General features: G+C 40.0%; 1 protein-coding gene across 1 annotated transcript in view; it reads left to right on the forward strand.

The window, feature by feature from the left end:
• TRIQK (triple QxxK/R motif containing) overlaps positions 1-7,417 on the forward strand; it is a 149,383-nt gene extending 141,966 nt beyond the window's left edge. Inside the window, exons 6-8 of the mRNA XM_043539354.1 lie at positions 304-409; positions 5,042-5,106; positions 5,700-7,417. Coding sequence (XP_043395289.1) covers positions 304-409; positions 5,042-5,106; positions 5,700-5,723 — 195 coding nt within the window. The 3' untranslated portion in view covers positions 5,724-7,417. The remainder of the gene's footprint in view (positions 1-303; positions 410-5,041; positions 5,107-5,699) is intronic.
• The last annotated feature ends 11,941 nt before the right edge of the window (positions 7,418-19,358 follow it).

Below are 19,358 nucleotides of genomic sequence, written 5' to 3' on the forward strand. Positions count from 1 at the left end.
AGGATTGTGAAGTAGTTTCCTGCCATCAGAACATCTTCATCAGCTATAGTGAGGTGCAAGCTGAACATGGGGATGTGAAAGAGAAATAAAAATTCTGGTAAAGTTGGGTAAATAGGCTGATTTGTATGAGCTGTTAGCAAGGAATTAACATGGAAGCTTGGCTGTTTAGTCTTTGCTTTATCTTAATCTTGATCACTTTATTTCCAGTCTGTTCCAATATATTTGGCCCCCTGAGTCCTGACCCAGTAAGAGATGGACATTTTTTACCTAACAAAGTTGGTTATTTGTATTCCTTCTCTGTAGCTCTTATCACACAATCCTAATGTGAGTGTCAATATAACCACTGCTCCACTAAGAAGAACGTGCAGGACAGTCTCCTGGTCAGAAGACATTTTCTCCTCATTAAGAGATATCTTTTATGGTTTCATTTAGTGATCTTGTCTCATTTTCTACTGAAAGTAGTCGCAAGGTGGATGCTGATATTTCTAATAGTGTTAGTGGAATAATACTGGTTCTGTTTGCTGTTTTTATCACTACATGAGAATGGAAGTTTACATTGTTTGTGCTGTGCATGTAAACTGTTGATTTGTGCATGATTTTTGCCTCCCCTTCAGCCTTTCTGAATAAAAACCCAGGGAAAACACTAGGCAAAAAGTTTCACAAGGCTTACCTTGTGGTGTTCAAACCACAAAGAAAGAAGGGTCTGGCTTTCCCTTTTGTGAATCCACACGAAAGAGTCATGGCCTACAAAACTTAGTCTCAAAGGAAATAGCACATCATTCCCATAGATATTGAGCCAGCCTCAAGGTAACCTTCCTCACTAGCTGCTCTCTGTCCTCCCAGTCATAATCTCACATGGTCACATGACTCCCAAGAGCCCTGTGCTGCAGCTTGGTAATGACAAGACCCTTCAGTACTCTACTACTCTCAAAGAAGTAGAAGTTGCAGAGGGAGATTATGCTGCTAACATGACTAATTCCTACAAGGATTTCAGGTTGGTCCTGAGGATCTCTTCATATAGCAGAGAGTGACTAAACCTTGTCTCTGCCTCGAGTTGCCCAGCACAGATTTCAAAATCATGGAGTTGCATCCATGCAGAATTCTGTAGCCTACCAGGATGGGGAGATGAGCCTGACACACAGACAGTGGGTAAAATTTTAAAAGTGCCTGTGTGCTTTAGGAGCCTAAGTGCTATTTTTTTTCAAAAGTCACTTAAGCCCTTTGGCTCCTAAGTGTATAAGCCACTCTTGAAAATAGGACTTAGGTTCCTAAGTCACTTAGGTGCTTTTCAAAATTTTACCCACTGTCCCATTTCCTTCTGCATCCTACAGTCCTATGCCATAGATTGCTGCTTCCTCTGTTCAGATCTGGAGCATGCACCAATTCATTTTGTAAAATATTTCTCCTTAATTATGACTTTAAAAACCTTGTACACATGGGCTGGATGGATGTTGGACAACTGCACTGCATTTTCATTAGTTTACAATCACATAGAATCATAGAATCATAGAATATCAGGGTTGGAAGGGACCCCAGAAGGTCATCTAGTCCAACCCCCTGCTCAAAGCAGGACCAATTCCCACTTAAATCATCCCAGCCAGGGCTTTGTCAAGCCTGACCTTAAAAACCTCTAAGGAAGGAGATTCTACCACCTCCCTAGGTAACGCATTCCAGTGTTTCACCACCCTCTTAGTGAAAAAGTTTTTCCTAATATCCAATCTAAACCTCCCCCATTGCAACTTGAGACCATTACTCCTCGTTCTGTCATCTGCTACCATTGAGAACAGTCTAGAGCCATCCTCTTTGGAACCCCCTTTCAGGTAGTTGAAAGCAGCTATCAAATCCCCCCTCATTCTTCTCTTCTGCAGACTAAACAATCCCAGCTCCCTCAGCCTCTCCTCATAAGTCATGTGCTCTAGACCCCTAATCATTTTTGTTGCCCTTCGCTGGACTCTCTCCAATTTATCCACATCCTTCTTGTAGTGTGGGGCCCAAAACTGGACACAGTACTCCAGATGAGGCCTCACCAGTGTCGAATAGAGGGGAACGATCACGTCCCTCGATCTGCTCGCTATGCCCCTACTTATACATCCCAAAATGCCATTGGCCTTCTTGGCAACAAGGGCACACTGCTGACTCATATCCAGCTTCTCGTCCACTGTCACCCCTAGGTCCTTTTCCGCAGAACTGCTGCCTAGCCATTCGGTCCCTAGTCTGTAGCGGTGCATTGGATTCTTCCATCCTAAGTGCAGGACCCTGCACTTATCCTTATTGAACCTCATCAGATTTCTTTTGGCCCAATCCTCCAATTTGTCTAGGTCCTTCTGTATCCTATCCCTCCCCTCCAGCGTATCTACCACTCCTCCCAGTTTAGTATCATCCGCAAATTTGCTGAGAGTGCAATCCACACCATCCTCCAGATCATTTATGAAGATATTGAACAAAACCGGCCCCAGGACCGACCCCTGGGGCACTCCACTTGACACCGGCTGCCAACTAGACATGGAGCCATTGATCACTACCCGTTGAGCCCGACAATCTAGCCAGCTTTCTACCCACCTTATAGTGCATTCATCCAGCCCATACTTCCTTAACTTGCTGACAAGAATACTGTGGGAGACCGTGTCAAAAGCTTTGCTAAAGTCAAGAAACAATACATCCACTGCTTTCCCTTCATCCACAGAACCAGTAATCTCATCATAAAAGGCGATTAGATTAGTCAGGCATGACCTTCCCTTGGTGAATCCATGCTGACTGTTCCTGATCACTTTCCTCTCATGTAAATGCTTCAGGATTGATTCTTTGAGGACCTGCTCCATGATTTTTCCAGGGACTGAGGTGAGGCTGACTGGCCTGTAGTTCCCAGGATCCTCCTTCTTCCCTTTTTTAAAGATTGGCACTACATTAGCCTTTTTCCAGTCATCCGGGACTTCCCCCGTTCGCCACGAGTTTTCAAAGATAATGGCCAAGGGCTCTGCAATCACAGCCGCCAATTCCTTCAGCACTCTCGGATGCAACTCGTCCGGCCCCATGGACTTGTGCACGTCCAGCTTTTCTAAATAGTCCCTAACCACCTCTATCTCCACAGAGGGCTGGCCATCTCTTCCCCATTTTGTGATGCCCAGCGCAGCAGTCTGGGAGCTGACCTTGTTAGTGAAAACAGAGGCAAAAAAAGCATTGAGTACATTAGCTTTTTCCACATCCTCTGTCACTAGGTTGCCTCCCTCATTCAGTAAGGGGCCCACACTTTCCTTGGCTTTCTTCTTGTTGCCAACATACCTGAAGAAACCCTTCTTGTTACTCTTGACATCTCTTGCTAGCTGCAGCTCCAGGTGCGATTTGGCCCTCCTGATATCTTTCCTACATGCCCGAGCAATATTTTTATACTCTTCCCTGGTCATATGTCCAACCTTCCACTTCTTGTAAGCTTCTTTTTTATGTTTAAGATCCGCTAGGATTTCACCATTAAGCCAAGCTGGTAAGTTCAGCCAGTGGGGTACATCTTTGCAACCTCCTTGACTTCAGTTTTTGTTGGAAAAGGAAAGGTGTGGATATATTCTAAAAGGGATGGGTATGAGTTCTGTCACTGAATGCATGCATGGCCTCTGGTGAAGTCAATAAGAATCACACATGCACATTCAAGGTGGGTTTTGACTCTGAGTTTTTAGTTCTTCCTTATAACCAGTGTTTGAATAATTAATATATGATAACTTACTTTCTGTCCTCTCTCTGCATTTAGTACACACTTTCATCTTTCTTGGCTCATCCTTTAACAAGGAAAACTGCATTCTCCCCAGTTGCCTCTCAGTTCAGGGTCTGATTACACCTGACCTGCGTGGATCCATGCAGAGCTGGAGATAGTCAAGAGAGCCAGCACATTCCTTATACACTGTTCAAAGCTCTCATCTGAGGCTTGATGACCCTGCTAGATATATGAGCACGTATCACAATATGCCTTGAAAAATCATCTAATGTGCTAATTTAGCTTTAGGATGTGATATCAAAGAAGATCGCTGGTCCCAGGCTTTCCCAAAGACCTGATGCTCTCCCAGAGCCTGCCACCATGTCACAACTTTCATTTCCTTATAGATGAAAGCTATGCAATGTGACTGCATCTCTAAATGGAGCACAAATTTTAAATAGGTCTCCAGCTAGTGAATAGCATGTCCTTCCACCCCTCTCTATTGGCAATATTACAGATGCATGCCTTGAATGCCAATACCCTGCGTTAGAACTGTGTTTAGCCCACCAAAACAATAAATGGGTTTTTGTAGATATTTTGAGATGCTTCTTCAATGAGTCCATATCCTTGACAATCTAAAGAATTTAAACTTTTCTCTGCATAGTAAAAGTTCACCCTTTCATAGTGAGATTATTACAAATTCAAAACAGGCCTAAGTAGATAACTAGACTATTTATGAGATCTGAACCATCTGTTTAATAATGCTTAAAATTCTAAATAAAGCTATAAAACATTAGCACATGTATATTCATAAACTTTGAAACATTTCAGTGTTCATACAGTTAGTCATTTTTAGGCATGGTGTATTGTCAGTTGATTGTAGAGGTGACTAATCCTCTAAACTATATCTGTAGGCTATGCTTTAACATAGCTTTCTTATATGAATGTAGCAGATTTGTTTCCTGCCCCAAATTAGTTTTGCTTAAGGTGCATTTATATCTCAAATTACTGCATAACTAACATGTTTTCCAGCGGTCTCCTTAAAAATCCATTCTTACTAGGTTGCAATCTCAAACCAATCCACTTTGAGTGTAGCTATGGCAAATTGCTGTCTGAAAATGACTGCCCTATTCATCTGTTAATATTGTTAGAAGGAAAGCTACAACTGCACCTATCAGTGTAACTAAATTAGAGCAGGTTCACATAAGGCAGACACACATAAAAATGTACTTATGAAACAGATGTATCCCTCAACAGGAAAATGACAGCAATTCTGATAAAATGCTTTCATTTACTTTCAACAAGTATCTTTAGTTGCAGCTTGACTATAGTTGAATCATTTCAATAATCTTGTTATAGGACTGGCAATAAAAGGAAAAGCACTTCAGTGGAGTGAAATGGTCTTCCTCCTGACACATTCAATGGTATGTCAGTGATATGTAGATTTTTTTTTTTTTTTAAAGCTGTGGAAACAGCAGCATTGTCTGTAAGCCCAGTATGTCTGTGCTTTGAACTGAAGTACATCCATTGCATGGCACTACTTATAGGAAGGCTCCAGTTGTAATTTACCCACTACCAGTAGGTGTCACAGTCTGTATGGTGCGGTGTGCTAAAAGCATTCAGTTTGCCAAATACAATGGCTGCTATACAGAATGTGTCTTCTATAGATAAACAAACCTACCTGAATGATTATGTTTGGAAATGAAGAAAACATTTTGACCTTATTAAACTACATAAGTACAGATACCTTTAGACTTCTCTTTAGTGTATACTGTACCTTTCATTGTCCAAAATGTACGTTGGCCTCTAAAATGTTATAAGTGATGCACTGCACTTTATGAAAGCTAATTTTTTTTTTTGGGAGGGGGAGGGATATTTTGAAAACTGCCACTAATGTACGTTAATAGTTTTCATTTCTATATCAGTTTCCTTCTATGGATTTCAAAACACTTTGCTCACAGCACTTAAATATTCAGATATTGAAATTAATAGGTGTTTGTTTTTATTTTTTAATGAGGAAAGTGAAGCACAGGTGGACTAAAAGACTTGCCCAAGGTTGTTCTGGAAATCTGTGGAAGAACCCCCCCGGGCCCACACACAGCAAACTTCTCAGGGAAGAGACCAAGCCTGGAAAATTTCAGGGCAAGAGGTGAACGTCTGTGAAAATAAGTGCATAGAAACAAGGTTTTGTAATGGAGGCAGTGGTGTAATGTAAACTATACTGGCTGCTATTGTAACCACTAGAATTAAATGCAAAACATATTGCATGGAAAAGGTCAGGTAGTAATCAAGTTAGTTTTTCTATAGCAACAGTAACTCTTCCTGCAAATACTGTGTATATATTAGCCTGCGTGTTTATCAACTTTAAATAGTAATTAAAAGTGGTACCTATGTTCAATATAAGAAAGTTAAAGTTGTGATTAAAATCTTAAGCTTTTCATTTTTTGAAATATTTTGGTGTGTGGGTTAGAATTTGCAATCCTAGTTTTTGCATTTTAAAAAAAAAGGTTTACATTTCATTTCCTTATTTTAGTTTCCTATACAGTTTTTATAGCAACAGGTCATGAAAACAATAGCTAAATTTGCTACCCACCTCTTTTCATAATTCACAATTTTGTGGAATGAGCACCTTTTCGGCTGAAACTTTTCATGATTGGGTTCTGCCTGACAGCATAATTTTGAAATTAGAGCATAATCCTTTAATCCATTTTTTATTTTTGGATTATGGGGGAGTGGAAAAAAATACCTTTTTGTTATCGCCTGAAATTCAAACCCCCTACTTTGCAAATAGCAAGAAAAATTGCTGAATTTTGAAGCTGGAATGATCATAGTCCTCACTGCAGAACAGCATGTGCTTTGATCCTTTGCAGGGAAATTAACAATAATAAAGTTTTAAGCAACTGTATAATCATTTTCAAGGACACTCAGTGGGTACTTTCTCAAATATTTTAGTATAGCCTAATTTAAATCACTCCTGCTTTGTGACCTCATATTGCCCACCCTCCCTGCTCGGCCTGACAGGCCCAAAGGGACAATTTGAATGGAGGGAGATGATAAATATCCTACCAAAACATGCACGGTAGAAGCAACAGCAAAACACCATTTAAAATCAGGAACAAGAGGAATTCAGGTGGGAGGGGGGGAGAGAAAGTGGTTCTCCCTGGGGATCTCCTCTTAGCAGGTGCCTGGGTGGCAGTATCCACATAACTAATCTCTAACTCTAGATCTCCATCTTTACACAACATATGTAATCTTCTCCTTCAGCATTATCTGATAATTCCAATTATTCTGAGTGCTACAAAGATGTTTTCTTACAATTATGTGAAAATTAACTTTTAGTCAAACCAAACATCCTGAAATGCCCAAAGTCTATAAATGTGGAAGTTAACATCCTATCAGTGAAGGCCTGGCAAATGTAGGAGAAAAGGGTTTATTCGCTCTGCTTGAGAAGGATGTGTAAACAAAAACAAAACATTCTTTCAAGAGAACACGGAGAACTGGCAAGGAAACAAAAGTGTAATGGAGAATTTCTAGGCCACCCAGCTGCCTAATTTCTGGCAGCATCTCTGGAATTTTACAGCATGCCTCTCATAATATTGCCTTCTAGAAAACAAAATGCCATATTATAGCAATATATAATAGTTTCAAATATAAAGCATTTTGTATCCTGTAGACTTTGGTTTTTACCTACAGTGGAATTTTTAAGTGACTCAGACTGCACGTTGAATTGAATAGTTCAACCTACCGCTATCTATTTGTAACATATTAAAATTTAATTTACCAAGATGAAAGCTTTGAGAATCTAGTTTCATTTTCCAGCTTGATCTGGAGGACAGTAGTGGCATTATGCACAATTTCCTGGGGACAATAATGAAAAACCTCGGCTCTGTACAGCTTTGCACTTAAGGTGTCCATACTGTGTTGTGAAATGATTTAGCAATTCCCATGAGTGTTCTCAGCAATCTTCTATAACTGATTCCTTAACAATATTATTAAAACTTGAGCAGATGAAACTGGGTTATTTTTGAGTCCTGGTGGAAGACTGTTAAGACAAAGCAGCAGTGTAAAAACAAAGGGCTGGCCAATAGGTGACGTGGTTCCTTCTGAACTGCAGCACTCCCTGGTTACATGGTGGAATTAACAAGAGGTGGAAAGTCCTTCCTCTTATAATAATCACAAACATCTGTATAAAACAGTACAGATGTGTGTAATTATAGAAGTATGTTAGGCTTATTTAAGATTTCTGGGTTTGAAACCTTCCAGTCTTTATGGTAGTAAAAAAAAAAAAAAGGCCAAAAATACACTTCTTTGGTTATGAGAATGTTACTGGGGGAGTAATTGGAATTCATTTAGCACACCCACAATTCTAGTGGGTTACTTGTCTGTCCCAGGTGACAACTCTTAATTAACTCTGGCTTCAGCTATACTATAAAATAACCATTTTGAAACATGGTTGTGAAACAATGTTGTGGGTCAGCCATGTTTTTTTCTCTGTCCATAGACCAGAAAGGCCTATGTTAGTCACCGTAGAAAGCCATATTTTAACCCGGGTGGATACTCTGACTAATAGCCTAGCTTCACTACATTAACAGTTGAGTCAACGTGTCGGATTACAACATGGTTGTCCTCTGATCCACTTCTATCATAGCCACACTGGCTTAGCATGAAAGATCATAACATTGAGGAGTATGAATTGTATTACAAATTACCCTGCTGTATACTATATCCTAATTAGGGTTGCCAGCCCTCCCAGGTTGCCCTGGAGTCTCCAGAAGTAAAGATTAATCTTTAAAGATTGTCATATGACAATCTCCAGGAATTCATCCAACCAAAGTTGGCAACCCTAATCCTGATAGAGTATTGCTACACCCTTAAGTCACAAGGCTCTACTTCTAAAAGAACTTTGTTTATAGTATGTCCAAATCTCATGATTTTATTGCAACTCTAGTGATTTTTGGGTTTGGGTTTTGTTTTTAACCAGTGTCATGAAAACATGATGAAAGGCTGCCAACTTGCAAATATTCCTTTTTTCAAAATGGCCACTATCTTCTTCTTATTTATTATTTATTTATTATTACTATTGTAGCCAACAAGATAGACAGTGTAGGGAAATGACCACTATCTGCACTAGGAGGACAGCCCTTAGTGGCAGCCAACTTTATTATTGGCTTTTTTCAGTCAGGATGAAGCCATGCACATGGGTAACATTGTTGCCACTCTATGGGCCAAGGGGCAAGACAGGACAATAGACTGTGAAAGGTGGATGGAGAGACTGAAGGGGAACAGGATGCAGATTTAGGGGAACAGGGGAATGTGGGTTGCAGGGAGGGTGGAGTGGGGAGGAGTGTGGGGCTGGGAGAAGTAGAACTGCAGTGGGAAGTGGAGTGGAGGCAGGAGGAGGCTCTTGTGTTGCTCTCAGTAACAGGTTGGAAGCCAGTGAAGATCATGTAATTTAGTTGTAATATGTTCCCTGCAATGATCATTGCTACACTAAGTCAACAGGCAGTCCTATTCTGCTCTAAAAGTCTGATCCGGCAAACACTGATGTCAGTGTAAGGTTCTCATTGAGTTCAATGGGTTTGGGATCAGTCCTAACTGATGTTCATGAAGTATTCAGATATAGCCCTATGTAGAGCTCACTGCAGTAAACTCATCTGGAGATGACACAGGCTTGGATAACTGATGTGACGTCAGCATCCCCACAAAGAAGTTCCCATCCAGAGCAGATGCCAGATAGCGAGTAACTCCATGAACTGAGGGAGCTGATGCTATTGTCATCACTTCTTCCAGTTGTTTCTCCCAAGCATAACTTGAGTCTCTCTGGACTAAATCACTTCGGGCCAAACTCTCATTCAAACCTCTAACTTGGCTAGATATTAGAGCTGATTTTGGTGAGTGCTGAATACCCCCTCTTGTAAGCTTTGGGTTTCTTATACTCAATTTTTCTTAGAGTACATAGCTCCAAGCATTGCACTGTATTGTGCCCTATAGTTTCTAAACAAACTACAGAAAATAAAATTGGAGATCAGAAGTGCCAATTTCACATGGGACATATTAGCTATGGCCTGTTTTCTGTTTTCATTCATATGAAGCTGATCATGTGTTTAGACTGAATAGGTTGCATAGTCAACATGAAATTTAGGGTGATTTTTCATGACCTAATTTAGCCATATTTTCACTGAAGGTGGGGACGCAGTGATAGCAGTCATCAATAGAAGGATGGTAATGTCAGATCTTTCCTCAATTTTGTTTTTAAATTATACAGTGCACCTCTCATAGTCCCACTTACAGTAGATCAGAAACACACAAAGTGTTGAAATCTGAGTAGCTATGACTTCCCACTTGGCCACCTTCATCCTCCATTCCCCTACCTGCCCAATACAAATATTTCTCAGAGATGGTCAGTCTGGTCTGAATCAGATTAATTGTATCTGCAAAGTAAGTGGGGAAAACTCACCAGACGTGGGAAAACAGGCTCTGTATCTGAGCTTAGGCACCTGGCTCTCCAAGCACCGAGACCAGGTCTCTGCTGGTGGGGAATTTGCAGATCCTGTGATGGTGGGTAAGAACGCATTTGTCTCCATTGCAGCTAGAATATTTGTTTTCAGAAACACTTTATATCTGTCAGACTGGAATTAAATTCATGTTTTCAGCTCTCTGCCCACCTGATTCATCCTCCACAAGTCATCTGAATGCCAGTTCGAAGAGAAGGAGGCATTTAAAAGCCATCACTCTGACAGTCAAGAACAAAAGATAATCAATGTCCAGCGAGACCTTGAACAATACAATCCATCAATTGAACAGTATTCTCCTTTAAAGAGTTTTGAAATCTACTGGGTTCCATTCACCACTGAGGTGGAACCATAAAAAGAGGTAATCTGCCAGTCCTCTGGTAGCTGTAAACAGAAATTTTAATCCTTCACTGTTTGTCAGTGTTTAGCGAGACGCTGCCTTGTTAAAAAACTAAAAGCAAAATCCTTTTAAAAAAGTAGGATGCATAGAGTAAAAGAAATTAGGAACAATGAAGCCTTGTAGACATAAAAATGTCACTTTCTAACAACATATATTCTTAGCCCTATTGTGCATATAGTATGTTTCTCAGACATTTATATCTTAAAAATAGCATTCAGATCACATGACATGGAAGTTGCTATAGTAACTATGTATTTGCTGAAGAACAGCAATGTAATAATGTGTAAATGATCAGTATGTTAGAGCAACTGGTGCCTTGCAGCTAGTATCACCTATAACCTCCTCTTTTCTGTTTTTAAAAAAGGATCTTTTGAAAATATATGAATGAGATTTATATTAATTATAAAACACTTTTGTTGGGGGGGGGGATGGCTCTCACCTTTACTTGAGTTGACCACCCCTGCAATGCCTAAGTGAGATGTGACTTTTTTAACTATTTAAAAGGGGCAGGGGGAGGAGGAAGGAAGAGCTAACATGGTGGGTCAGATCCAAAGCCTACTGACTTCAGTGGAGACACTTCTATTGATTTCAGTGAGTGTTGGATCAGGCTCTATGCAAACAAAAATTTATTTACAATGAAATTGTGTGGAAAGTTGTGGTTCACTCATTTTAGTGGGTATGTTACTAGGTTTTAATCCTGCTGCTGCTGGAATGAGCAGCAACATTGCAATTGAATTCAATGGAATCTGGATCAGGCCCAAATGTATAAAAGTGGGCTGAGGATTTCTTTTTGAATGGCTAGAAAATATGGACGCAATTTTCCAGAGTCCCTCTCCCACCACCCAGAATTCCAAGTTTTAAGATTTACAGTTCATGCCTGTCAATGCTTTTTGCCATTGCGATTGCTTAGGAAAGATAAGATAGGACGGTGTTACTAAAATTTAAGACTGAATAAAATGCATTGGGTGAAATCCTGGCAATTGAAATCAATGGCAAAACTCCCACTGCTTTCAATAGGGACAGGATTTCACCCTCTCTGTTTAGCATCACACCGAATAGGGCAGTGACCCACTGGCCTACAGGAGATTTTAGCCCCAAAAGATCAACACGCACATTTATTTCATGCTCCAAAGACAGGTACTGCTGCTGCTGTAGTAGTGCTGGCTACAGATCAGACATATCCTCATCCAGGGGGGTTTATACAGCTAACCAGTAAATCATTTGGTTTGCTTCTTTTAATTATGGTAGGTGACTGTGATGTTTTATTTTACTGAACTTTCTAGCTTTGCTGTAGTCCACATTTTTGAAGAGTTCAATTTAACTAAACATTGTCACTTCTAAGTGTTTGAAAAATTCTGTTTTACTAGTTTTGTGAGCAATAGTGTAAGTTAACTTAAAATTGTAATCTGCTTTGCAACAGCACCTGCCTAAGAAGCAGTGACCAGTTATTAAATAAAGGCACAAATATACTGATATTTTGTTTTTTATGAAAAAATATTTATGTACCAAGACAGAAGATCTATTTTAAGATTGGAATTTAGTATCTTAAGAAATATAGTTATAAAGCCTTATACATTTCTCTTGGAACACTTTAACAGTAGAATTATGGGTTACTTAGTCTATTACAAATATGATATTTATTCTGCAATATTTATATTGTAATATTCTGCAACTTACATTAAAGCCTTTCCGATCAAAGGATCTGATCCAAACCTCATTGAAGTCATTGGGGTCATCCCAATGGGCTTTGGATAAGGCTCTGAATGTACAAAATATTATTGCAATAGTTTTATGACACCAAATATTTTATACCTTCCCTATGTCTTTGACATAATGTCAGCTTTCCCATCAATGCCGTGTTTGATTATTTATTTCACCAGTTAGAATGAAGAGGACTCTTATTTTCCTCTCCTGAGAATACTGTATGCCAGCTTGTGACAATGAATGATCATTTTACTTATTGGGAAGCTCTAATAAACATAATACAGCTAATCGGAAAGTTTGGGGTTTTTTTTGTTTTTTTTCCTCTGAGGACAATTTTAACTGTCAGCAAAAAAACTAAAACTGGAAATATTTTGGCTGAATACTGAAAAAGTTTGATTTTGAAATGCTGCCATGGTGCCTCTGCACTCATTTGCCTCTTTAGGTTGGTTTCCCTGGGTGTAATAGAAGCAGTGCATCATGGGATCCCTCACCATGGAACATATCAGAGATGCTGATATAGGGCTGGGGAATCCAGCCAATTGAGGAGAAAACTGTAATTCCCATGAAACATTTCTGAATCAAAATGTTTTGGTTAAAATAGGAAAGATTTTTGGTTTTGGGTGTTCAGTTTTGCAATGAAAAATGGAAGTTCTACCTGGAAATCAGACATTGTTTGGGAACAATTTTGGTTAGCTCAACATTCCAACAAAGAAAGTCCAAACAGTTTACGTGGATAATTTGCACCCAACCCTAATGCATAGCTTTTGAAAGAAATATATATTGGTCATCAAAACAGTGAAATATTTTGTAGAGTGATCCAGTAGCAGCAAAATATTTTGGGATAGCAGAATGCTAGAAAGGTAATTTAGGATGCTGTAGTCCACATCTTCCACATTTTTCTACCTTTGTCAGAAACTGAGGTGGAGGATCAGGCCTAGTGGTCAGAGCAGGGGAAGTCAGGTCTAGTGGTCAGTGCAGTGGCAGCCAGGCTGGGAACTGGAGCTAAAGGTGACAGCAGGAGTCAGAAATCAAGAGCAGGTTTGGAATAAAGCAATAGTAGGATTGGGAGCTCGACTGGAGCAAGGGCAGGACAGGGCCGGAGGAGGAACAAGGCTGAAGCCAGACTGGGAACAAGGTTGGAGTCAGAGCAAGGCTGGGGCAGGCAGAGGCCTGGGGAGTCTGTCACTACAATCAAGCCAGGGAGATTTTCAAGCCATGAGTCTCATATACCTGCCCTGAGAGTAACAAGATCAGCCCCTGTCTTGGGGATTGGCCGGAGCCTAGCACAGGTATGACTCATCAGTGCATGGTGCCACAAGGACTCCTGCTTGTTTTTCATCAGTGCATGTGGCTTAATTAGGCCCTAGTTAAGGGATGACTCATTACCTCAGAATCTGCTTCTAAAAGAGTTCTTGCACATTGACAATAGGGGATCCAATGATATACATATTGGCTTTTAAAAAAGGTAAAATATTGAAGAGCTGGGAGCATTCCCAACATTCTGCTACACATCTTCCTACTCTTCCTGGGGTATCAATGTACTGAACTCCATTAACAAGTCACCTTTAATTTAATGAGTCAGTTGGTATAGTCAGAACTGAGTCACTTAATCCATCTTTCCAACACTGTCATTGCTGATGAGTTTTTAAATAAGGTTCTTAATTAAGAAGTATATTTTGCAAAAGTTTTCTCCTGTGCAGTTCTGCCAGGAAGTTATAGCATACAGAGCACCATGTGCATCATGTAAGGTCACAGGGTAAGAATATGTGAATCCTTTAGCTGTCAGTGTTGTAATGAGCTGATGATAGTTAAGTGATATCTGTTGCATATGTAAGGAAAAGCAGCCAATTGGTTGCTGTATATTAAGGGTGAATTGACTTCACCGCCGTAAAGCCTGAGTAAGTCAGGCTGTGTACTGGCAAAGTGCAGGGCAGTTGAGGAAGTGAAATCTACCCCACATGGTGCCTGACTGTTAGGCTGCTGCATAGCCTCCATAGATCTGCTGTTGAAGATACAGTCCTTCTGTGCTTGTTGTGCAGGGCACTTAGGTGCCTGGAGCCCTATAAACATTGATTCATGACCCCTCCTCTAAACTAACCCTGCCTTGCGCCCAGTGTTGTCTGACTACATAGAGAGAGAGAGAGAGAGAGATCCTTCCATCAATACACGGACAGAGGATGGGCAGGCATACATGTACTGCCACTAGACAGTGCCCCTCACCCTCCTTGAGCTCCTATATGCTGTTTAAGTAACGTGAAGGCCAGAAATCAATGGGACTATTCAAGGAGTATCATACTACTCAGTATGAGTAAGGTTGGCAGAATCTGCCCTTTAATTTGCGAGACATCCTGGACAAAAGACAGAAGACCAGTTACATGTAATGTGTAAATGCCTTAAGTCCTTACGCATAAATGATTTGGATTTTTTTATAAAAGAAAAATGTTTCTTTTCATCCCCCTGTCTTTTGTTTCTATTAAATCATATTTAATAGCTACATGCATTAAAATAAATTGAGTGAAATCTTTTCTCCTTCATTTATCATCTTTAAATACAATTGGTTTATAAATAAAACTATTTATAACATAAAAACACAGATAATTTTATAATTAATTCCCAAAGTAATTTAAAAAGGAAGAAACACACTATTGTTATGATGGGGCAATTGATTCAGGAACAATGAGAACCTTGTCTAAATCCTGTCCCTTTCTAAACCAGACCCCAGAGAAGTTTTAATTTTGTTTTGGATTTTTTTAAGCTTCTGAATTTATTTATTGCATTTCTCCTAATTTTTGTGCATTTGGGATATTTTTGCATTTCTGGATGTCAGCTGGAACTGGACAGAGAAATATCAAAATAAGAGAGTTGAATACTGTTAAACTACTCCTTTGACTTTTAAACTAATTCCCTTCAGCAGTGTTTGTGCATCTCTTGTGTTAGCAGAAAGCAAATATTCCAGTGAATGACTTTAGTGGCAGTAAACTCTTCCTTGAAGCATTGAATTGTAAGCAAATAGTTCAATACATCTAAAACAAATTTTGGATGTGCAATCACAAGTATTTACACCCCTAACTTGATTTTAAGGCTGTGGTCTTAAAAGTCAATTCGTAAGTGTTTACAGCAATGAGACTGTACAATGATTATCATCCAGACAATGCAAATCATACCTTATGTCCTGTATGTCCATTCAGAAAACAGCTTGAAATTAAATATTGAGTGTATCAATGGACTGCACAGGAACAATCTTTCATAATAAAAATTATTTGTAGAAACTCAGTAAATTTTGAATAATAAATACATTTAGAAAACTATCTGATGGTCAAATTGCACCTAGGAAAATAGTAATGTTTTTCTCAGCTTTACAAAATACTATGACAAAACTGTTCTCATGTTACAGCCACATGTTTCTGCAAGATTTCCAAGCACATCTTATAAACAGATTCAAAAGGTTCAGGTGATTTAGATTAGGGTGGGCAGGAAACGTTTTCCTTTCCTGCAAGAACATTTGAGATTTTGAAATTTTGTTTTCTATCCCATAACAGGAGAAAAAGTCCAACTCTCAAACTTTCATGACCCAATAAACAAAGGCCGGGTCTACGCTACAGACCTATATCGGTATAACTGTTGCTCAGGGGTATGAAAAATTCGCACCCCTGAGTTGGTAGTTATACTTACCTGATCCCCATGTAGACAGCACTATGTCAAAGGAACAGCTTCTCCCACAGACATAGCTGCCACCTCTTAGGGAGGTGGATTAACTAGGCTGACAGGAGGTGCTCTCCTGTGGGTATAGTAATGTGAAGACAAGCCCAAAGACAACTTAGGTTCAGGTCAGTGGAAAGATTTTGTTTCAATAACTTTAAAATGTTTCATTTTGATTTTAATCTGTTCTTGTTTAACCTTTTATTTAATATTAAGTTAAAGTTTGAAAGGAAAAGTCATTTAGAAAGAAAAACCAAACTTTTCACTGAGAATGTCAACATGGGATGCTTTCCAATTCAAAACTTCTTTTCACCATTTTTTTTTTGAGTTGAGAAATTCAATAAAACTGACTCTTCCCAGCAAACAGTTTCAAGTTTGACAAATCTGCATTTTTGTGTAAAAAAAAAAAAAAAAAAAAAAAAAAAAAGGCTTTGTTGAAAAATCCTTGACCAGCTCTAGTTTTAGATGAATTTCAGGTGGGTGCTTATGGACACCCACTAATTATCTTTTTCTTTATACCCCATAACTTTCCTCTCTTTTGATTGATTTTTTTTCTGATCTAGGACAATCACTAAAGAAGAAAAAGTTTCTATTTTATTAATGCCAGCAAAATCATAAGTAGAAAATAAGACTTGACCATACAAAGTCAGGAAGTGGATAGTGTCCATTTATTATGGTTATGTTTCTTGGCTCTCACGTCTCAATTCAACAGTCCATCCTTATTCATGAAAGCATGTGCCTCAAATTAATCATGTGCTTTGCTTAATAAGGATGGACTTAAGCACATGCTTAAATAGCTTGCTGAATGAGGGTAACAGCGAGATTTGTCCTGAACCACTGAAGCTTTTTGCTAAGTTACCTCTGATGACTTGGGAAATTTTGTTGTTTCACCTCATAGTAAGATTCATCATGAAAATGGCAGGATATTTAGTGCAGTATTTCACCTGTCTGTATGAAGTCAGTTTTTTCCCTACTAAATTCAACAGAAAAGTCAGGAAAATCTAAATCTTCTGTGTAGTGTGATCATAGATCTTTTTGATTCCTGGCAGCAGCTCTCATTACTAAAAATTCGCCATTAAATCTGAGGATCTTAAATATGAGCAGTCTTGGTTTGTTGGTCTCCCATCTTCAGATCATAATATATAGTGCTTTAGTTCTGTATTTAATTTAGGCAAAAACAAATTTCTGCACACAATATTTAGAAATTCTGCAAATTTTATTTGTCAGTAAATAAATGTGGAGCCTTCAGCATGGCAATGGGGAGCACAGGCCACTACCTGCACAGAGGTGGGATATCATCCTGCAGCCCCCCTCAACCGCCCCCAGGACAGGGACTCTGCAGTGAGGCTGCACCTGACCCTGACACAACGCAAGGGCTGGGCCTGCCCGTGCCCTGCTGGGGCAGGGAGAGAGGGAGGGGCTGCAGGGTGATCTCCCACCTCCATGCATCCAGTGACCTGTGCTCCCGACTGCCATGCTGGAGCCTTCACATTTATTTATTGACAAATAAAATTTGCAGAACTTTAAAATATTGTGCACATTTTTATTTTTTTGGTTCAGAAGTCCCTCAGGAGTAGCAGGTGAAGCAAATCACCAGGGTGAGCAGCCCCATGACAGGCGGAGTAGGCGTGGGAAGGTGGACTCAGCCTGGCAAGATCCAAGTGTGGAGGAACTTAGTGTGGGAGGATCCAGGTGTGGGTGAGAGGGTTCCATGTGGGCAGGTCCGTGCAGGGGTCTGGGTGCAGGGGGTATCTGAATGCACAGGGGCTCATTGGGAGGGATTCTGGGTGCAGGGGGTCCAGGTGAAGGTGGTTGGGGTGCAGGGGGGGGTCTGGGTGTGGGGAGGATAGGGTTCAGCAGGGAGCTCTGGGTGCTGGGAGAGCAGGGCTTGGTGGGGGTCTGGGTGCAGCTGATTGGGGCTCAGCCTGGGTGAGGGGGGGCAGGGCTTGTGGGGTGGCCCAGGTGAATAGGGGGTGGGGTTTGTCAAGATAGGGATTTGAGTGTCGGGGGCTCAGTGGGGGATGGGATGGGGGTCAGCGGCAGAGTAGCGAAGTAGATTGGCAAGATGGGGATACAAACTGTGAGGGGGTGGGAGGGGGAAGTGGGTGCAGGGAGAGAGGAATGATTAGTTGGTTGGTGTATGTAGTAGAGAGAAATGCCTTTTGTCCCCCATGGAAAACTGAAAAACCTCAAACTGAAAACAAAAAATTTCAGCGTTTGGTGTGAGAGGTTTTGGTGTTGAGCTGAAAACCAAACATTGTGGCTTTTTTGACAAAGTTGAAATTTTCCACAAAAAGCAGAGACAATTTCTACCAAAAAACTCATTTAATCAAAATCCAATTTTCCACTGAAAAACAGTTGGGGTGAATAGTTTTTGACCAGCCCTAGTAAGTAGTTTATTTTCCTCCAATAATTCCTAACTTACTGCTCTTTCCCCCCCCCCCTTTAACTAACCCCAGAATAATCATGTATAGGTATCCCAATAGTAACTGGTGTTTGAAGTAGAATCCCAAATAAAAGCACCCCCACAACTAAGAAAAGCATAGATCTCAGTCTGAAGTGTGGGGCTCAGGCCCCTCTGTAGAGGCTATGAACTGTGCAGTCCATTGGGGTGACTGCTAACCAGAAAACAGTAGCAGTCAGTGACTCCAAACAAGGGTTTTTTTTCCCCTAATGAAGTGAGCATTTGCATTTGTTATCATAATTAAAATGTGAACTGATTTTTAAGCATCAATGTACATCAAAATACTATTTGCTAGGGGCATGAAGTGTTTGCCATAATTCCTAACAGCCATTACTATACATCATATTTAGTGTAGAAAACACATTCTCAGTGGATTTACCTGAATAACAATCAATCAGGGAACTGCACAAATACTACAAACACCTGCATATCACAAAAATTTAACTGTGCCAGCACCAAATATTTCTGCTTTATCTCAGAAGAATGTTTGCAGCTAATCCTCTCTTATGGCCACAGATAAACATACTGTAGCTAATACATGCTTATAATTCAGGTTAGACATTTCAGAGCACACCACCTAGCCACTTTTCTATGGTTTTTCTCTATTCTGTACTTTTAATTGTTTAAATAAGTAATAATTTACACACTTTTCTGGGTAGTCTAGTAACCCCCATACTTTGTACTATACCCCTCTTTTTTCCCTTGCTGTTTCTACTCCCTGAATAGCAGTTTACAAAACACAGATGCTAAGCTGTGGAAGATATTCTGGTAAAGCACCTGGCTCTACAGCAGATTTCTCAGTCTATTGAGTTGGTAGTGTTAGAGCTGCTTCTAAGTTTGAGATTTGTTTGTTACAGATGTCTGATCTATACTTTCTTGTTCATCTGGATGCTAATT

This window comes from Chelonia mydas, chromosome 2 (genome assembly GCF_015237465.2).
Source record: "Chelonia mydas isolate rCheMyd1 chromosome 2, rCheMyd1.pri.v2, whole genome shotgun sequence".
NCBI lineage: Eukaryota > Metazoa > Chordata > Testudines > Cheloniidae > Chelonia > Chelonia mydas.